The following is a 21,725-nucleotide window of genomic DNA, read 5'->3' on the forward strand; positions in this document are numbered from 1 at the left end:
TCGCTGCAAGACACTTGTGTCAAGCTATGCTTCACGTTTAAAAGCTGTTATAACTGGAAAAGGATGTTGTACTAAGTACTAAGATTGAATGTCACTTGGGGGTTGAATAAAACTGATAATGATGTGAGCACAGAAAAGACATTTGTGGTTATTTCATTATAAATGTTATGTTATATTTGTCTGACTTACAAGTGCCTCTTTGATTTAATTGTAAACAAGATGACTGAAATGATCAAAATCAATGTCAAACTGGCCAAAACACTAAATTTCAGTGGGGGTTGAATAATTTTGAACACAACTGTACATCTTCCTCTCACCATTAGTGCACAAGTGAGCTGCAGTATGGACGCCATCGTCCGTCTCCTCAGCTCATCGCGTCTTACGTCACAATCTCTCCTACTGCGCATGTCACGTCTCTTCTTTTCATCTTTACACAATTTTATTGGCAGGGACAACGGCATAACAAACACTGTAAGACAGCGGTGGAAGAGTCTCACTGCTGGTGACCGTGACGCTTTCGAAGACTTGGGACATTGGTGCTGTCCTTGAAATATATCTTTCTGATCTTGGACTTGGAGGACGTGCACAGAGGGAATCCTGGAATGGAGGAGAATATATCCCTGGGCCCAATAACAAAAATGGCAAGTACAATACCAACCAACACATACTCGTATACAGAGGAGGACATACAGGGCTTTTTGAGGGCTGCTAAGGGTGATGTGACCTTTTTAAGTGCGCCCTCATTAGAGCTGTTGAAAAGAAAGTTGGAACAGGAGAGTAAAAAAGCAGTGACTGTTGAATTGCATCTAAATACACTCCTGGAGTATCACAAAACCCAACGTATACCACGTGGTATGAGGTCTAATTTAAGACCGAATTTGTTTCCTGATAGTGAGGAGTTTTGTAAAAAATTTGAACTGGTAAACAACAAATATGCCTTTGAAGTGATTATTTTAAATGTTGAATTTCTCCAAAAGGAATTAATAACTACACAAGATGACTCAGCGGATTCAGAGATATAAAATGGAAACAGAAAGGGTGAAATAAATGGCATCGCGATTTGGAGGACTATAAGACTGGTAAGGTCTATAATTGGCAGAGATCTCAGGGTGGTAGCCCTCAGACAGAGAGGAAGGAGATTTGAACCTACACTATTCGGTTTTACAACATGTGATTCGGACTCTACGGATGAGTCAATGCGATCTGATTTTTTAGGAGGTTGAGAATTGGCCCAAAGAGGAAGAACAGAAGGGGCGGAAGGAAACACTGGCGCTCCCAGAAGAAGTGGGAAATATTTCCCAAAGCATCAAGTAAAGAGGACACGCCCGATAACCAGAAAGAATCCTCAGAATTTAGTTTGGTGGTAAATATATCCTCAGTTGAATTAACATAAATGGAGATTAATGTGTTAAATAAGGGACTTTCATTTTGCCCTGTGGAAAAAGTGGATTGGTGTCAATTGGATGTTGATTTACAGCGCTTCATTAGAAGTTTAAGATTACGTGCCTTTTTCTCTGATAAACCAAATGAGATTAGGAGTACCCCTTGTGATGTAAATATGATGTGTCTGAGGGATTGTGGCCTAAGGCTCAAGAATAGATTTCCCCCTCCTCAAGACAATTACTTTGTGGAGTCATACATTGAGTTGGTGACTCGCAGGGTGGCTGAATTGAGGAGGGCCGGATTCTCTATGGGAAGTCCGGGACATAACCTCTCAAGACTGGAAAGAGATGTGTTAAAACAATTGATGGATAATAAAAAAAATAGTCATTAACCGCCTCCGGACCGCCTAACGCAGGATCGCGTTCCGGAGGCGGCAGCCCTGCGCAGAGTCACGCATATATGCGTCATCTCGCGAGACGCGAGATTTCCTGTGAACGCGCGCACACAGGCGCGCGCGTTCACAGGATCGGAAGGTAAGCGAGTGGATCTCCAGCCTGCCATCGGCGATCGTTCGCTGGCAGGCTGGAGATGTGATTTTTTTAACCCCTAGCAGGTATATTAGACGCTGTTTTGATAACAGCGTCTAATATACCTGCTACCTGGTCCTCTGGTGGTCCCTTTTGTTTGGATCGACCACCAGAGGACACAGGTAGCTCAGTAAAGTAGCACCAAACACCACTACACTACACTACACCCCCCCTGTCACTTATTAACCCCTTATGAACCCCTGATCACCCCATATAGACTCCCTGATCACCCCCCTGTCATTGATCACCCCCCTGTAAGGCTCCATTCAGATGTCCATATGATTTTTACGGATCCACTGATACATGGATCGGATCCGCAAAACGCATACGGACATCTGAATGCAGCCTTACAGGGGGGTGATCAATGACGGGGGTGATCACCCCATATAGACTCCCTGATCACCCCCCTGTCATTGATCACCCCCCTGTCATTGATCACCCCCCTGTAAGGCTGCATTCAGATGTCCGTATGATTTTTACGGATCCACTGATACATGGATCGAATCCGCAAAACACATACGGACATTTGAATGGAGCCTTACAGGGGGGTGATCACCCCATATAGACTCCCTGATCACCCCCCTGTCATTGATCACCCCCCTGTCATTGATCACCCCCCTGTCATTGATCACCCCCCTGTCAGGCTGCATTCAGATGTCCGTATGATTTTTACGGATCCACTGATACATGGATCGGATCCGCAAAACACATACGGACATCTGAATGGAGCCTTACAGGGGGGTGATCACCCCATATAGACTCCCTGATCACCCCCCTGTCATTGATCACCCCCCTGTCATTGATCACCCCCCTGTAAGGCTGCATTCAGATGTCCGTATGTTTTTTACGGATCCACGGATACATGGATCGGATCCGCAAAACACATACGAACATCTAAATGGAGCCTTATAGGGGGGTGATAAATGACAAGGGGGTGATCACCCCATATAGACTCCCTGATCACCCCCCTGTCATTGATCACCCCCCTGTAAGGCTCCATTCAGACATTTTTTTGGCCCAAGTTAGCGGAAATATTTTTTTTTTTTCTTACAAAGTCTCATATTCCACTAACTTGTGTCAAAAAATAAAATCTCACATGAAGTCACCATACCCCTCACGGAATCCAAATGCGTAAAATTTTTTAGACATTTATATTCCAGACTTCTTCTCACGCTTTAGGGCCCCTAGAATGCCAGGGCAGTATAAATACCCCACATGTGACCACATTTCGGAAAGAAGACACCCCAAGGTATTCTGTGAGGGGCATATTGAGTCCATGAAAGATTGAAATTTTTGTCCCAAGTTAGCGGAAAGGGAGACTTTGTGAGAAAAAAAAATAAATAATCAATTTCCGCTAACTTGTGCCAAAAAAAAAAAAATTCTATGAACTCGCCATGCCCCTCATTGAATACCTTGGGGTGTCTTCTTTCCAAAATGGGGTCACATGTGGGGTATTTATACTGCCCTGGCATTCTAGGGGCCCTAAAGCGTGAGAAGAAGTCTGGGATCCAAATGTCTAAAAATGCCCTCATAAAAGGAATGTGGGCCCCTTTGCGCATCTAGGCTGCAAAAAAGTGTCACACATCTGGTATCTCCGTACTCAGGAGAAGTTGGGCAATGTGTTTTGGGGTGTCATTTTACATATACCCATGCTGGGTGAGATAAATATCTTGGTCAAATGCCTACTTTGGATAAAAAAATGGGAAAGGTTGTCTTTTGCCGAGATATTTCTCTCACCCAGCATGAGTATATGTAAAAAGACACCCCAAAACACATTGCCCAACTTCTCCTAAATACGGCGATACCACATGTGTGACACTTTTTTGCAGCCTAGGTGGGTAAAGGGGCCCACATTCCAAAGAGCACCTTTAGGATTTCACAGGTCATTTACGTACTTACCACACATTAGGGCCCCTGGAAAATGCCAGGGCAGTATAACTACCCCACAAGTGACCCCATTTTGGAAAGAAGACACCCCAAGGTATTCCGTGAGGGGCATGGAGAGTTCCTAGAATTTTATATTTTTTGTCACAAGTTAGCGGAAAATGATGATTTTTTTTTTTCTTACAAAGTCTAATATTCCACTAACTTGTGACAAAAAATAAAAACTTCCATGAACTCACTATGCCCATCAGCGAATACCTGGGGGTGTCTTCTTTCCAAAATGGGGTCACTTGTGGGGTAGTTATACTGCCCTGGCATTCTAGGGGCCCAAATGTGTGGTAAGTAGTTTGAAATCAAAATCTGTAAAAAATGGCCGGTGAAATCCGAAAGGTGCTCTTTGGAATGTGGGCCCCTTTGCCCACCTAGGTTGCAAAAAAGTGTCACACATGTGGTATCTCCGTTGTCAGGAGAAGTTGGGCAATGTGTTTTGGGGTGTCATTTTACATATACCCATGCTGGGTGAGATAAATATCTTGGCAAAAGACAACTTTTCCCATTTTTTTTATACAAAGTTGGCATTTGACCAAGATATTTATCTCACCCAGCATGGGTATATGTAAAATAACACCCCAAAACACATTGCCCAACTTCTCCTGAGTACGGAGATACCACATGTGTGACACTTTTTTGCAGCCTAGGTGGGCAAAGGGGCCCACATTCCAAAGAGCACCTTTCGGATTTCACCGGCCATTTTTTACAGATTTTGATTTCAAACTACTTACCACACATTTGAGCCCCTAGAATGCCAGGGCAGTATAACTACCCCACAAGTGACCCCATTTTGGAAAGAAGACACCCCAAGGTATTCGCTGATGGGCATAGTGAGTTCATCGAATTTTTTATTTTTTGTCACAAGTTAGTGGAATATGAGACTTTGTAAGAAAAAAAAAAAGAAAAAAAATCATCATTTTCCGCTAACTTGTGACAAAAAATAAAAAGTTCTATGAACTCACTATGCCCATCAGCGAATACCTTAGGGTGTCTACTTTCCGAAATGGGGTCATTTGTAGGGTGTTTGTACTGTCTGGCCATTGTAGAACCTCAGGAAACATGACAGGTGCTCAGAAAGTCAGAGCTGCTTCAAAAAGCGGAAATTCACATTTTTGTACCATAGTTTGTAAACGCTATAACTTTTACCCAAACCATTTTTTTTTTTTACCCAAACATTTTTTTTTTATCAAAGACATGTAGAACAATAAATTTTGAGAAAAATTTATATATGTATGTCGTTTTTTTTTGCAAAATTTTACAACTGAAAGTGAAAAATGTCATTTTTTTGCAAAAAAATCGTTAAATTTCGATTAATAACAAAAAAAGTAAAAATGTCAGCAGCAATGAAATACCACTAAATGAAAGCTCTATTAGTGAGAAGAAAAGGAGGTAAAATTCATTTGGGTGGTAAGTTGCATGACCGAGCAATAAACGGTGAAAGTAGTGTAGTGCAGAAGTGTAAAAAGTGGCCTGGTCATTAAGGGTGTTTAAGCTAAGGGGGCTGAGGTGGTTAAACAAGCGGACAAAGGGGGTGCAGTTGTGGTGATGGATGCGGCAAAATATAGGGCAGAGATTTGGAAACAATTGGGTGATAGTGAAGTGTATACAAGGCTGAATATGGACCCCAAATTTGAGATTCAAAGAATAATAGAAAAGAAGGTAAATGATGCCTATGATAGGGGTATTATATACAATGACTTGAGTAAATTTCTTATTGTGGAGAAACCAATTACACCAGTATTGTATACACTTCCGAAGATACATAAGGATCTTAGTGATCCACCTGGCAGGCCAATTGTGTCAGGGAGGGGATCTATTTTTAGCCCAATAGCCATTTTTCTGGATAAAGTGCTTCGCCGATTTTCCACAGCTGAGGGATTTCCTGTCAAAATTGGAAGGAATAGCCTTTGTGGAGGGTTACCAGGTAGTGTCATTATACACGTCCATAAAACATAAGGAAGCTTTGGATGCCGTCGATGTGGCGCTGGCCAACTCGGGATGTGTACAACTGATCCTCGGACTGCTTGAGGTCGTCCTTGGGAGGAATTATTTCCTCTTTGGGGACGACCTCTATTGGCAGAGGAGGGGCTCGGCGATGGGATCGAACGTGGCCCAGACTTATGCCAATATCTTTATGGGGCGGTTCGAGAATCGGTACGTGTATGGGTCCAGGTTTGGTGGGCGCATCCAGTGTTGGTGGCGCTACATCGACTATATCTTTATGATATGGAAAGGAGAGGAGGATGATCTAATTGACTTCTTTAACTATCTGAATCAGAGTGTGGAAGGGCTGTACTTTACTATGACGAGGTCACAACAATCAATCCAATTCTTAGATGTGCTTGTATACATAGAGGATGAAGTGATTAAGACGGACAATTTTGTGAAACCAACTGATAGGAAAAGCATGTTATATTATTGGAGTAATCACCCGAAACATATGAAGAATTCTTTGTCCTGAAGTCAACTCTTGTAGATTAGGCATATTAGAAACATAGAAACATAGAATGTGTCGGCAGATAAGAACCATTTGGCCCATCTAGTCTGCCCAATATACTGAATACTATGGATAGCCCCTGGCCCTATCTTATATGAAGGATAGCCTTATGCCTATCCCATGCATGCTTAAACTCCTCCACTGTATTTGCAGCTACCACTTCTGCAGGAAGGCTATTCCATGCATCCACTACTCTCTCAGTAAAGTAATACTTCCTGATATTACTTTTAAACCTTTGCCCCTCTAATTTAAAACTATGTCCTCTTGTAGCAGTTTTTCTTCTTTTAAATATTCTTTCCTCTTTTACCTTGTTGATTCCCTTTATGTATTTAAAAGTTTCTATCATATCCCCTCTGGCTCGTCTTTCTTCCAAGCTATGCATGTTAAGGTCCTTTAATCTTTCCTGGTAAGTTTTATCCTGCAATCCATGTACTAGTTTAGTAGCTCTTCTCTGAACTCTCTCCAAAGTATAAATATCCTTCTGGAGATATGGTCTCCAGTACTGAGCACAATACTCCAAATGAGGTCTCACTAGTGCTCTGTAGAGCGGCATGAGCACCTCCCTCTTTCTACTGGTAATTCCTCTTGCTATACACCCAAGCATTCTGCTAGCATTTCCTGCTGCTCTGTGACATTGTCTGCCTACCTTTAAGGGCTCTTTCACACCTGCGTTCTTTTCTTCCGGCATAGAGTTCCGTCGTCGGGGCTCTATGCCGGAAGAATCCTGATCAGTTTTATCCTAATGCATTCTGAATGGAGTGAAATCCGTTCAGGATGCATCAGGATGTCTTCAGTTCCGGAACGGAACGTTTTTTGGCCGGAGAAAATACCGCAGCATGCTGCGCTTTTTGCTCCGGCCAAAAATCCTGAAGACTTGCCGCAATGCCGGATCCGGAATTAATGCCCATTGAAAGGCATTGATCCGGATCCGGCCTTAAGCTAAACGTTGTTTTGGCGCATTGCCGCATCCGACGTTTAGCTTTTTCTGAATGGTTACCATGGCTGCCGGGACGCTAAAGTCCTGGCAGCCATGGTAAAGTGTAGCGGGGAGCGGGGGAGCAGCATACTTACCGTCCGTGCAGCTCCCGGGGCGCTCCAGAGTGACGTCAGGGCGTCCCAAGCGCATGGATCACGTGATCGCATGGCACGTCATCCATGGCATGGGGCGCTCTGACGTCATTCTGGAGCGCCCCGGGAGCCGCACGGACTGTAAGTATACCGCTCCCCCGCTCCCCGCTCCTACTATGGCAACACTGAAAGCCGTCTTCAAATGCTTTCAGTACACTTGCGTTTTTCCGGATCCGGCGTGTAATTCCGGCAAGTGGAGTACACGCCGGATCCGGACAACGCAAGTGTGAAAGAGGCCTAAGTCTTCTGAAATAATGATCCCTAATATTGTATCAGATGAGGCTAAAATACAGATAAGGATTGATGAGATGTATGCTAGGTTCATGCAGAGGGGATACCCAGGTGCCCTTCTGCATAGACTGGGCACACAGATGTTAATATGTGAGGAGGGAGGAGGTGTGATGAAAAAGAAAAATAATAAGGGAAAGAAACAAGATAAGGGGATGCATATACCATTTGTGTCCACATTTGGAGGATTAAGTCCAAGTGTAGCACAGATTTTGAGACAAGATTGGATCATGTTAGAGAGGGGCTGCCCTGAGGTGATGGAGTTTAAGTAACAACCATTGATGTTGTATAGAAGGAATAAAAATCTGAAGGATAGGCTGGTAAAATCAGATATTAGGTCTATGAAAAAAGATGGACAGACATATCTAATGACACCACGAAAAGGAAATTTCCCATGTCTGGGATGTTGTAATTGTGGAAATCTGGTGATGGGTGATACATTTACTCACCCACAGAGTGGTGAAGTGTATAGGATTAAAGAAAGGTATACATGTAGGTCAGACTATGTGATATACACAATAACATGTCCTTGCTGCTTGATGTATATAGGAGAAACAACTATGGAGGTTAGGGAGAGAATCAACAAGCATAAGAGTACGATTAGAAAGGAGATTATGGAGTTGCCGATACTGAAACATTTTAAGAGAAAGGGCACTTCTGTGAACCAATTGAGGTTTAGGGTCATTGATTTCAAACCCCCATTACATAGGGGTGGGGACAGGGAAGCCCTTCTACGAAAGAAGGAACTCAGATGGATTCACACGCTGCAGACATTACAGCCGAGGGGTTTGAATGTGGAATACAATGTGAGTCTCCTGTGACGCCCCTGTTATCCTTGTATGGTCTAGACCTGTGTATATGGGATTTTATGGGCGGATGATAATGTATTTTATAATATTGTATTATGGTGTATTTTATTAAGCAACTTAATCACTAAATGAGAAATATATGGTGTATTTTTATTAATCAATTTAATCACTAGAGTATATACACTCACCTAAAGAATTATTAGGAACACCATATTAATACGGTGTTGGACCCCCTTTTGCCTTCAGAACTGCCTTAATTCTACGTGGCATTGATTCAACAAGGTGCTGATAGCATTCTTTAGAAATGTTGGCCCATATTGATAGGATAGCATCTTGCAGTTGATGAAGATTTGACGGATGCACATCCAGGGCACGAACCTCCCGTTCCACCACATCTCAAAGATGCTCTATTGGGTGGAGATCTGGTGACTGTGGGGGCCATTTTAGTACAGTGAACTCATTGTCATGTTCAAGAAACCAATTTGAAATGATTCGAGCTTTGTGACATGGTGCATTATCCTGCTGGAAGTAGCCATCAGAGGATGGATACATGTTCTCATTCTGTTTACGCCAAATTCGGACTCTACCATTTGAATGTCTCAACAGATATCGAGACTCATCAGACCAGGCAACATTTTTCCAGTCTTCAACAGTCCAATTTTGGTGAGCTCGTGCAAATTGTAGCCTCTTTTTCCTATTTGTAGTGGAGATGAGTGGTACCCGGTGGGGTCTTCTGCTGTTGTAGCCCATCCGCCTCAAGGTTGTGCGTGGTGTGGCTTCACAAATGCTTTGCTGCATACCTCGGTTGTAACGAGTGGTTATTTCAGTCAACGTTGCTCTTCTATCAGCTTGAATCAGTCGGCCCATTCTCCTCTGACCTCTAGCATCCACAAGGCATTTTTGCCCACAGGACTGCCGCATACTGGATGTTTTTCCCTTTTCACACCATTCTTTGTAAACCCTAGAAATGGTTGTGCGTGAAAATCCCAGTAACTGAGCAGATTGTGAAATACTCAGACCGGCCCGTCTGGCACCAACAACAATGCCACGCTCAAAATTGCTTAAAACACCTTTCTTTCCCATTCTGACATTCAGTTTGGAGTTCAGGAGATTGTCTTGACCAGGACCACCCCCCTAAATGCATTGAAACAACTGCCATGTGATTGGTTGACTAGATAATTGCATTAATGAGAAATAGAACAGGTGTTCTTAATAATTCTTTAGGTGAGTGTATATGCTAATATTGGGTTATGTTTTTGTCTTACAGTGAGCTGCGGAATGGTGGCAATATGCGCATGTCTCCATAGTAAATACACTTTGACAGGGACGGGACGTTGGCGTTATGTAGGGGTATTTAAATATGTATTATAACGAACCAGTACATGGACAGGGTCCAGGGTTATAGAATCACTGTGGAAGGAGTTAAAATTTGACTCCTTCACATTGCGGTAGATATGATAGTATATACACTGCTCAAAAAAATAAAGGGAACACAAAAATAACACATCCTAGATCTGAGTTAATTAAATATTCTTCTGAAATACTTTGTTCTTTACATAGTTGAATGTGCTGACAACAAAATCACACAAAAATTAAAAAATGGAAATCAAATTTTTCAACTCATGGAGGTCTGGATTTGGAGTCACCCTCAAAATTAAAGTGGAAAAACACACTACAGGCTGATCCAACTTTGATGTAATGTCCTTAAAACAAGTCAAAATGAGGCTCAGTAGTGTGTCTGGCCTCCACGTGCCTGTATGACCTCCCTACAACGCCTGTGCGTGCTCCTGATGAGGTGGCGGACGGTCTCCTGAGGGATCTCCTCCCAGACCTGGACTAAAGCATCTGCCAACTCCTGGACAGTCTGTGGTGCAACGTGACGTTGGTGGATAGAGCGAGACATGATGTCCCAGATGTGCTCAATTGGATTCAGGTCTGGGGAACGGGCGGGCCAGTCCATAGCATCAATGCCTTCGTCTTGCAGGAACTGCTGACACACTCCAGCCACATGAGGTCTAGCATTTTTTTGCATTAGGAGGAACCCAGGGCCAACCGCACCAGAATATGGTCTCACAGGGGGTCTGAGGATCTCATCTCGGTACCTAATGGCAGTCAGGCTACCTCTGGCGAGCACATGGAAGGCTGTGCGGCCCTCCAAAGAAATGCCACCCGACACCATTACTGACCCAGTGCCAAACCGGTCATGCTGGAGGATGTTTCAGGCAGCAGAACGTTCTCTACGGCGTCTCCAGACTCTGTCACGTCTGTCACATGTACTCAGTGTGAACCTGCTTTCATCTGTGAAGAGCACGGGGCGCCAGTGGCGAATTTGCCAATCTTGGTGTTCTCTGGCAAATGCCAAATGTCCTGCACGGTGTTGGGCTGTAAGCCCAACCCCCACCTGTGGACGTCGGGCCCTCATATCACCCTCATGGAGTCTGTTTCTGACCGTTTGAGCAGACACATGCACATTTGTGGCCTGCTGGAGGTCATTTTGCAGGGCTCTGGCAGTGCTCCTCCTGTTCCTCCTTGCACAAAGGCGGAGGTAGCGGTCCTGCTGCTGGGTTGTTGCCCTCCTACGGCCTCCTCCACGTCTCCTGATGTACTGGCCTGTCTCCTGGTAGCGCCTCCATGCTCTGGACACTACGCTGACAGACACAGCAAACCTTCTTGCCACAGCTCGCATTGATGTGCCATCCTGGATAAGCTGCACTACCTGAGCCACTTGTGTGGGTTGTAGACTCCGTCTCATGCTACCACTAGAGTGAAAGCACCGCCAGCATTCAAAAGTGACCAAAACATCAGCCAGGAAGCATAGGAACTGAGAAGTGGTCAGGTCACCACCTGCAGAACCACTCCTTTATTGGGGGTGTCTTGCTAATTGCCTATAATTTCCACCTGTTGTCTATCCCATTTGCACAACAGCATGTGAAATTGATTGTCACTCAGTGTTGCTTCCTAAGTGGACAGTTTGATTTCACAGAAGTGTGATTGACTTGGAGTTACATTGTGTTGTTTAAGTGTTCCCTTTATTTTTTTGAGCAGTGTATAATGCGGAAACAATGTTTGTTATGCCGTTGTCCCTGCCAATAAAGTTGTGTGAAGATGAAAAGAAGGGACGTGACATGCGCAGTAGGAGAGATTGTGACGTAAGACGTGATGAGCAGAGACATGCGCAGTGAATCGTCAGGGACGCTGAGGAGACGGACGGTGGCGGCCATACTGCAGCTCACTTGTGCACTAATGTTGGTGAGAGGAAGATGTATAAGGTGATTTACTACATGGGTTAACACTGTATGATGATATATATGATGAGGTATAAATGTATATTAAACGCTTATTGGAGGAAAATTTGGCACAACCCCTTGTGGGAAGTATATATGTTCACAATTTGTGGATTTTAATATGGCTTGAGAAAGGCTTGTCTGCTGTGTTGGTTGGAAATAAATCTTGCATAAAGGAAGACGCTGGTCATTTTTCATCTGTGTTCTTATGCTAATGTTAGGGATCATCGGGCAGAAAATCTGCCATCGTGATACACTTTTACGTCTTCATTGTGGACAATTGACATTCTTATGAAAATTCCTAGATGCATTGTATAATGCTTATACAGTATCTAGCTATATTGATATGTAAAGAAGCATATAAAAAGGGTTAGTTAGATAGATGATCAGTCTGATAATACTATATGTACTCACAACGATAACCAGAGCGACTGGGCCAAGGAAACTCCAAATTGTAGAGTTGTGTCTGAGCCAACAACTGTAAGAAATATATGATACAATGCTAACCATTATGGTGGTTTGTCATATTACACAGACATCTAATATACTTTTCTATGACTAGAACAGTACCTTTCACAATCGTTTAATTTTAGCCATATAAAGGACCCTATCAGAAGCACATGAGTTCTGCAGATCATACATGAGTACACTTAAAGGGGCTGTCCGGGTTCAGACCTGAACCTGGACACAACCCGATCTGCACTCATTCACCATGAATGACTGGAGCATTTCATGCTCTAATGCTCCCCCTTGCCCTGAGCTGCATTGCATAGGGCAACGGCTGTTTGTTTACTTTTGGACACTGCTTGGCAGAGGCTTCCACCTAGCTTGTCTATGGAGAGCCTGGTACATCACTGGATCTTAAGAAAATTCTCTTGCCCTGCACAATTCAGCACAGGGCAAGGGAGAGCATCAGAGCGTGAAAAGCTCAGATGCTCCGCTCATTCATTGTGAATGAGTGCAGATTAGTTGTGTTCGCGTTCAGCTTTGAACTCGGACAACCCCTTGACACAAAACACCTGCCGTTTTTATACATTTGAGGGTTACCAGATGGGACCAGATCTTGTCATCTAACATCAGCCCTTGGCCTGATAAAGCTCTTTTGGCCAAATGGACATCATTTTCTACAGACACATTTGTGGAAAGCCTCCCCAGAAGAGTGAAAGCTGTGACCGTAAAAAGGAACCCAGCTATTGTATATAGTAATGACCATGGCCGTAGAATAGGATGTTCAACAAACTCATAGATTTATATTTTATAGTGGAACAAATGTGAGTCTAAAATCATAAAAAATACCTTATTGTTCAAAGTCAAGACTGAAGAGAAGGCTGGAAGTGACTTACTATTGATTTGTTCCATAGCCATCTGCCTCTATGGCTGCAGAGATCCCAACAATCAAAGTGGGAATCCCAAACCCAAACAAGGACATCGTTGGGAAGTTAGACCGGTGAGAAGTCATGTAATTCACAGCTCTTAGGTTCCGCACAGTCATAAACAACATTACACTCTCTATCGACATCCAGCAGAAGGCACTGAGGAATAAGAAGTGAAGTCCACCAGCAATGACTGAGCACAGGATCTGGACAGAATGGAAAAGAAGGTGGAATGAGAAGCATGAAAAACATTTCACGAAGAACTTGGGGGGGGGGGGGGGGGGGGTCATTGGTTATTAACGTACATTGGAGTAAAATGTGCCAAATATATTTTTATTTAAAGGGAACCGGTCATCAACTTCATTCTGCCAATACTAAAGGCAGCATAGAGTAGAGACAGGTGAGTTGATTTTGGCGGTCTGTCATTTAAAAGTTAAAAGTAAGTGGTTGCCGAGAACCAACATCACAATCATTGCAGACTGGGCCTGGAAAAGAGTCCCGGCCACCTGAGAAGAGTCATGGTTATTCATGAATTCCTGCTCTCCCTGCCCACCTGAAACTGAAGAAATAAAGACATCACTGTATAGCTAAGAGTCCAGTAAATCTCGGAGGAACCAGTGCAGAGGATCGAGGAGGTAGTGGTCCTGATTAGATGTTGTGTTACTGTGAGCTCCCTGGGGTTCCCTGTGAATAGAAGGAGCCAGGCAGAGATTATAGAACAAAGTATGTCTTTCTTTACTGAGTGCATGAGCGGACTGGCCATAGACCCTACAGGGAAATGTTCTGCCACCCGTGCCCTCCTCTTGGCCACCAGCCAGATACATAAAGATCTGATGCTCCCAGCATTAATTAATGTAAGAGCATCAGTTATTTAGGCACCTGGCCTGCGGCCACATGTACACTCCTGATTTCAACTGTATTGCTCATGTATTGCAACATACTCAGGACAATAATATAGTTTCATACTGTGGAGCGGGTGGCAGTATTTTGTGCTGCACTGTGGTATTTGGCTCTACTGAGGCAGTATTTTGTTCTGCACTATGGTATTGCTGTCTCCATATACTTCTCTTCCCCCACCGTCTGTCAATTTGGACCCCCCTATAGTATGGTGCCACTTTTAGGTCTTTTTCCATGACCACTTTAAGTTCCCAATCCGACCCTGAGTAAGTGAAAAACGAATAGCAGCACATCCAGCATTAGTTTGTACTCTGACAGCCACCATACCTCATTATTTGGGAGGAGAAACTGCAATGTGGCAGAAGATAAGACACAGAAGTTTTCTAGCAGACAAGGTCTTTTTCCCCCATTCCTTTCCCTACGCCTCTACCCTGGCACCTGTGGCTGTAGGTGTTTACTGTATGATGCAGGCTTCTAGCTATGCCTGCCCTGAACTATGGTGGTGGTGTCTTGACGTGTTTCCCTGCATCTTGCAGCAGAGTCTGTGTAGCTTGATTGCTTGATCACTTTGCTGACAAAAATATGCTATGGCTTACAAATTATATGTAGCCTGAGACCCTGCAGGCTCTCTGGGGGCAGTGTTCCTTCTAGATGAGCTGCCCCTGGGGTGATCATGGACTGGACGAGCAGGAGCTGGATCGCAGGCTCCCTTAATCCTCACTCTCTATACTTTCTAACTCACTAACTAGCTCTGCCCCCCTTGGCAGGAAGTCAGAGCAGCCCTCTTCCATCAAGAGAGGAGGAAGGGAATGGTAAATTCTATTCCTGTTGCAAAACACTGCCAACCCCATCCCAGCTGGTGAACCAAGTGTATAGCATGACATTACATTATTTACAATTTACATTAGTAGTACCCCCAGGTCTAGGGTAATACAAGAGCTCAGTTCTTAGGATCAATATAACAGGGGTTTGGTAATTTGAGTTTAGAACAACTATTTTCATTTGAGATAATGGAAGAGGGGAGGTCAGGACTCTCATTTTATGGCTAGAATATAAAGTGGTTGTAAACTATGTCTTGCTCTCACTCAAATACAGACAACCGATTTCAGTGGGCACTGTGTAATGTTTAAAGAGGTTGTCCAGGTTCAGAGCTGAACCTGGGCATACCCACAATTTCACCCCGGCAGGACCCTGTTATTAGCATCGGAGCATTTCATGCTCCCATGCTCTCCCCAAGGGCTTTTTTTGTTGATAACAACACACTGCTGGGCGGAGGCTTCCGATGACCTCACTGGCTTTGATGGGCGGGCTTTAGCACTGCCCTAGCCGTTTTACAGGAACTCCATAAAATGCCTTTCAAATGAAATGCTCCGATGCTCATATCAGAGGGCTGTCTGGGTGAAATTGTGGGTATGTCCGGGTTCAGCTCTGAACCTGTACATCCCATTTAATTTGCCATGTGATGACGCTAAAGTGAAATTTAAGACTTGGGGGAAGGGGGGGGTCATTTATTAAGACTGGACACTGGTCTTAGTAGCCACTTTAGCTGCCAATGGATCCGGAGAAGTTATGTAGAGGTGCCAGCATCTACATTACTTTGCCATATCCACCGCTGGTCTAAATGTTAGCTTACTTTCTTGCTGTCTTAAATTTAGAACATTTTCTACCCCTAGAACAGGTGTAGAAAATGATGAATGAGACAGGCCTTCCAGCCAGTTTCCTTCCAAGCCTACGCCAAGCCCACTTTTTTTAGACTTGGCGTGAGCGGGGAAAAGTCGCAGATTGATGCGCAAATAACCTTTGTGCCACACTCTGTGTCAGAAAAAAGCCTAATATAGGCGTATTTCTGATAGTAAATGACCCTCTTACTGCCATATTTCCCCAAAGCTGATCACAGCTGAGAGGAAAGTAACTACAAATTAGGATAGAAAGTAACTACAACCTTATATTTGCTTCCTTATATTTTATTGAGAGTGACGTAACTCTCATGTTTGTAATCTTAAACTTTTTCAAAATAAAAGAATTTACAAGAAAGTAACTGCAACCATAAAGTGCTTAATGTTCCTCTGGTGACACTGCAGGAAACTGAATATGTTCTGCCTTGTTCCCTTGCAGAATACAACTTATTGCTGTGGTCCAAGTGACAGGTCACTGTGGTGATAGAGGGATCCAGATTGTTAGGATTGTTAGGAGTAGGCAACCCCTCCCTTTACATTCCTGTAGGGGGTCATCACCTCTTCCAGGTCCGTCCAGGCCGGAGATTGCAGCAATAAAAATTAGCAAGATGGAACAACACAGAAAACCAGAGACCAGGGGCGTTGCTAGGTTAAAACATTTGGGGCCTGGGCTCCTGATGTTTTGTCCCAGGCCCCGAATGTCCTGCCTGACAGCTAGCTATAACTGTACAGGGAGTGCAGAATTATTAGGCAAGTTGTATTTTTGAGGATTAATTTTATTATTGAACAACAACCATGTTCTCAATGAACCCAAAAAACTCATTAATATCAAAGCTGAATATTTTTGGAAGTAGTTTTTAGTTTGTTTTTAGTTTTAGCTATTTTAGGGGGATATCTGTGTGTGCAGGTGACTATTACTGTGCATAATTATTAGGCAACTTTAAAAAAAACAAATATATACCCATTTCAATTATTTATTTTTACCAGTGAAACCAATATAACATCTCAACATTCACAAATATACATTTCTGACATTCAAAAACAAAACAAAAACAAATCAGTGACCAATATAGCCAGCTTTCTTTGCAAGGACACTCAAAAGCCTGCCATCCATGGATTCTGTCAGTGTTTTGATCTGTTCACCATAGACATTGCGTGCAGCAGCAACCACAGCCTCCCAGACACTGTTCAGAGAGGTGTACTGTTTTTTCCTCCTTGTAAATCTCACATTTGATGATGGACCACAGGTTCTCAATGGGGTTCAGATCAGGTGAACAAGGAGGCCATGTCATTAGATTTTCTTCTTTTATACCCTTTCTTGCCAGCCACGCTGTGGAGTACTGGAACGCGTGTGATGGAGCATTGTCCTGCATGAAAATCATGTTTTTCTTGAAGGATGCAGACTTCTTCCTGTACCACTGCTTGAAGAAGGTGTCTTCCAGAAACTGGCAGTAGGACTGGGAGTTGAGCTTGACTCCATCCTCAACCCGAAAAGGCCCCACAAGCTCATCTTTGATGATACCAGCCCAAACCAGTACTCCACCTCCACCTTGCTGGCGTCTGAGTCGGACTGGAGCTCTCTGCCCTTTACCAATCCAGCCACGGGCCCATACATCTGGCCCATCAAGACTCACTCTCATTTCATCAGTCCATAAAACCTTAGAAAAATCAGTCTTGAGATATTTCTTGGCCCAGTCTTGACGTTTCAGCTTGTGTGTCTTGTTCAGTGGTGGTCGTCTTTCAGCCTTTCTTACCTTGGCCATGTCTCTGAGTATTGCACACCTTGTGCTTTTGGGCACTCCAGTGATGTTGCAGCTCTGAAATATGGCCAAACTGGTGGCAAGTGGCATCTTGGCAGCTGCACGCTTGACTTTTCTCAGTTCATGGGCAGTTATTTTGCGCCTTGGTTTTTCCACACGCTTCTTGCGACCCTGTTGACTATTTTGAATGAAACGCTTGATTGTTCGATGATCACGCTTCAGAAGCTTTGCAATTTTAAGAGTGCTGCATCCCTCTGCAAGATATCTCACTATTTTTGACTTTTCTGAGCCTGTCAAGTCCTTCTTTTGACCCATTTTGCCAAAGGAAAGGAAGTTGCCTAATAATTATGCACACCTGATATAGGGTGTTGATGTCATTAGTCCACACCCCTTCTCATTACAGAGATGCACATCACCTAATATGCTTAATTGGTAGTAGGCTTTCGAGCCTATACAGCTTGGAGTAAGACAACATGCATAAAGAGGATGATGTGGTCAAAATACTAATTTGCCTAATAATTCTGCACGCAGTGTATTGCGGTCCTCAGGACTGCAATACAATTACATCTAATGCACTGGAAAAGCCGAAGGGGCTGTGGTGAGTGATCAGTAAAACAGGCAGTGGCTGAGAAGGACCTGCGATGATGTCACCATCATGTGACCAGTGCAGGAGAGGACGGCAGTGAAGGGAAGACCTGGAAGAAGAAGCTGTGGTGAGCAGTGGCTAGGGTGTTTGGCACCCGGGGTGGGTCCTTTCTCTGGCACCCCCGCCCCCCAATACTTGACCACATACCTCTTACATCCAGGGACATCTCCTGTCATGTAGACCTTCTCTTTCCTCTTCTCCTACGTGACAAATTCTTTCAGCCGCATCTTGTCTCTACAGAGTTTGTACCACAGACACGTTAGATTTCTCAGTTTTTCCATCAACCTCCCCATCCTGGTGCCCCCACAGTGTCATCCTGCTGCCACCCCCAATACTGTGCCAGTTGTGCCCCCCAATGCCCCAGGTACTATACTGGCGAAAAAATAGTGACCTCAGTAGACATAATTGGGGTCATTTATCAAACTGGTGTAACATAGAACTGGATTTCCAAAAGAGCTGTCAAAAATGAAAAGGTGGAATCTGATTGGCTGCTATGGGCAACTAAGCCAGTTCTACTTTACACCAGTTTGATAAATTACCCCAAATGTCCCTATAGTGTCTACAGCAGCTATAATGTCCCCTAGAGTGCCCCCAGTAATAGTAACACCCTATATTGTGCTCCAAGTAATAATCCCTGTCCCCAGAAATAATAGAATTGCCCCTACAGTGCCTCCCCAATAACAATGCCCCCCACACTGCCCCCATATACTATTTCCCCCACACTGCCCCGGATAGTAATCCCCCCATAGTAATTCCCCCCCCACCCCCACAGTAATTTCCCCAACACTGCCCGCCACACTGCCCCCATAAAGTAATTTGCCCCCACAGTAATTTCCCCCACACAGTAGTTTCTCCCACAGTAATTTCCTCCCCACTACCCCCGCACAGTAATTTCCCCCACACTGCCCCGCACACAGTAATTTCCCCCACACTGCCCCCATATAGTAATTTGCCCCACACAGTAGTTTACCCCACATTGCCCCATATAGTAATTTGCCCCCCACATAGTAATCCCTACCATAATTATTTGCCCCTACATAGTAATCCCTCCCATAATAATTTGCCCCCACACAGTATCCCACCATAATATTTTTACCCCACATGTCCTCCTGCGTGCCCCCCCATGTCCCCCATATCTTCCCCCAAAGTTGGCACATGAAAGAAAAAAAGAAAAGAAAAAAAACCTAAAAGCTAAATACTGACCTGCGATTGCAGAGGAGAGGAAGGCGCGCACACTTCATTGTGCTGCTGCGTCCCATCACAGGCATGCAATGACATCATCAGGCACGCCTGCGGCGGGATTTCACTACTGCATAGGCCTCAGGCCTACTAGGCATGAAGCCTATGGCGGTGATAGGCGGCGGGGCAGGGAACTATGCGCTCCCGTGGCCCGCCGCAGTATGTGGGCGTCAGCGCTCTGGCAATGAGCGCTTCCATCTTTATTGATGCAAGCACTCATTGCTTCTGGCACCCCCTGAAAGCCAGCACCCGGGGTGGACCGCCCCCCCTAGGCATGCCAATGGTGGTGAGGTCTGCTACACGAGGAGAGGTAAGTGAAGAGAAAGGCAGAGGAATGCTGGGAGTTGTGGTTATTTACCGGGACTGTATGTTAGGGCTGAAGGGAGGGATGTTATTTACATGGGACTGTGTGTTGGAGGTGGCTGGGGAGGGGGTCATGTTATTAACATGGGACTGTATGTTGATGGAAGCTGTGGGAGGGAGTGATGTTACTTACATGAGACTGAATGTTGGAGGGGGCAGGGTGATGTTATTTACATGGGACTGCATGTTGATGGCAGCTGTGGGAGTGAGGGATGTTATTTACATGGGAATGCATGTTGGAGGTGCCTGGGGCAGGGTGATGTTATTTACATGGGACTGTATGTTAAAGGCGGCTGTGGGAGGGGATTATGTTATTTACATGGGACTGTATGTTGAAGGCAGCTGTGGGAGGGGATTATGTTATTTACATGGGACTGTATGTTGAAGGCGGCTGTGGGAGGGAATGATGTTATTTACATGGGACTGTGTGTCAGAGGGGGCTGGAGGAGAGGATTATGTTATTTACATGGACTCTGTATGTTGATGACGGCTGTGGGAGTGAGGGGTGTTATTTACATTGGAATGCATGTTGGAGGTGGCTGGGGCAGGGTGATGTTATTTACATAGGACTGTATGTTGAAGGAGGCTGTGGGAGGGGATTATGTTATTTACATGGGACTGTATGTTGAAGACGGCTGTGGGAGGAGATTATGTTATTTACATGGGACTGTATGTTGGAGGGGGCTGTGGGAGGCAGTGATGTTATTTACATGAAACTGTGTGTTGAGGTGGCTGTGGGAGGGAGTGATGTTATTTACATGGGACTGAATGTTACAGGGGTCTGAGGGAGGGAGTGATGTTATTTACATGGGACTGAATGTTGTGGGTGGTGATGTTATTTACATGGGACTGTAAATAACAAAATATAAAAATGGTGCCAAAACAGCTATTTTTTGTTACCTTGCCTCACAAAAAGTGTAATATAGAGCAACCAAAAATCATATGTACCCTAAAATAGTACCAACAAAACTGCTACCTTATCCCGTAGTTTCCAAAATGGGGTATTTTTTTGGGAGTTTCTACTCTAGGGGTGCATCAGGGGGTCTTCAAATGTGACATGGCAACTTAAAATTATCCTAGTGAAATCTGTCTTCCAAAAACCATATGGCGTTCCTTTCCTTCTGCACCCTGCCGTGGGCCCGTACAGCAGTTTACGACCACATATGGTGTGTTTCTGTAAACTACAGAATCAGGGCAATAAATATTGAGTTTTGTTTGGCTGTTAATCCTTGCTTTGTTACTGGAAAAAATGGATTAAAATGGAAAATCTGCCAAAAATATTAAATTCTGAAATTTCATCTACATTTTCTTTTAATTCTTGTGGAACACCTAAAGAGTTTTAAAAGCAGAGAAATATAATAATATTTTTGGTAAATTTGGTATTTTTTATAAATAAAAATGAAATATTTTGACTCAAATTTACCAATGTACAATATGTGACGAGAAAAGTTCAGTTTTTATCCCTTTTATTTTACAAACTGTTATTTTGCACTGTATATATATGTCTGTATAGTTTATGTTATATTTTCTATGATCACCGCATTGTTTGTACGCATTGTCCTTTTTTGATATTGAAACTTCACTTTAATAAGAACCTTCTTGTGTTCTAACGATTCCATGACCTTAAAAGAAGCGTTACCTATATTGAGTTATTAACCCTGTGAATGCTAGCAGTTGTAGAGTGTACTTAGGTGATATTTCATGCAAAGTTGTCTCATTAGCCTGATATGACGAGTGGTGGCAGCTAAGATTGATTAGTTTCAGGAAGGAGTGCTGACAAAGGGAGGTCCAGCATGACCCGGCAGGCTCCCCTTCTGAATCTAAGTCCGCGAATACTGGCAGTCACCATGCAGATGATTG

At 44.0% G+C, this 21,725-nt stretch overlaps 1 protein-coding gene across 1 annotated transcript in view; it reads right to left on the minus strand.

Moving 5' to 3' along the window:
• LOC120986221 (adhesion G protein-coupled receptor E3-like) overlaps positions 1 to 21,725 on the minus strand; it is a 205,694-nt gene that overhangs the window by 14,916 nt on the left and 169,053 nt on the right. The window contains exons 16-17 of the mRNA XM_040414660.1: positions 13,255 to 13,490; positions 12,326 to 12,389 (exon numbers count right to left, since the gene is read on the minus strand). Of these exons, the coding sequence (XP_040270594.1) occupies positions 12,326 to 12,389; positions 13,255 to 13,490 (300 nt within the window). The remainder of the gene's footprint in view (positions 1 to 12,325; positions 12,390 to 13,254; positions 13,491 to 21,725) is intronic.

This window comes from Bufo bufo, chromosome 1 (assembly GCF_905171765.1).
Source record: "Bufo bufo chromosome 1, aBufBuf1.1, whole genome shotgun sequence".
NCBI classification, from domain to species: domain Eukaryota; kingdom Metazoa; phylum Chordata; class Amphibia; order Anura; family Bufonidae; genus Bufo; species Bufo bufo.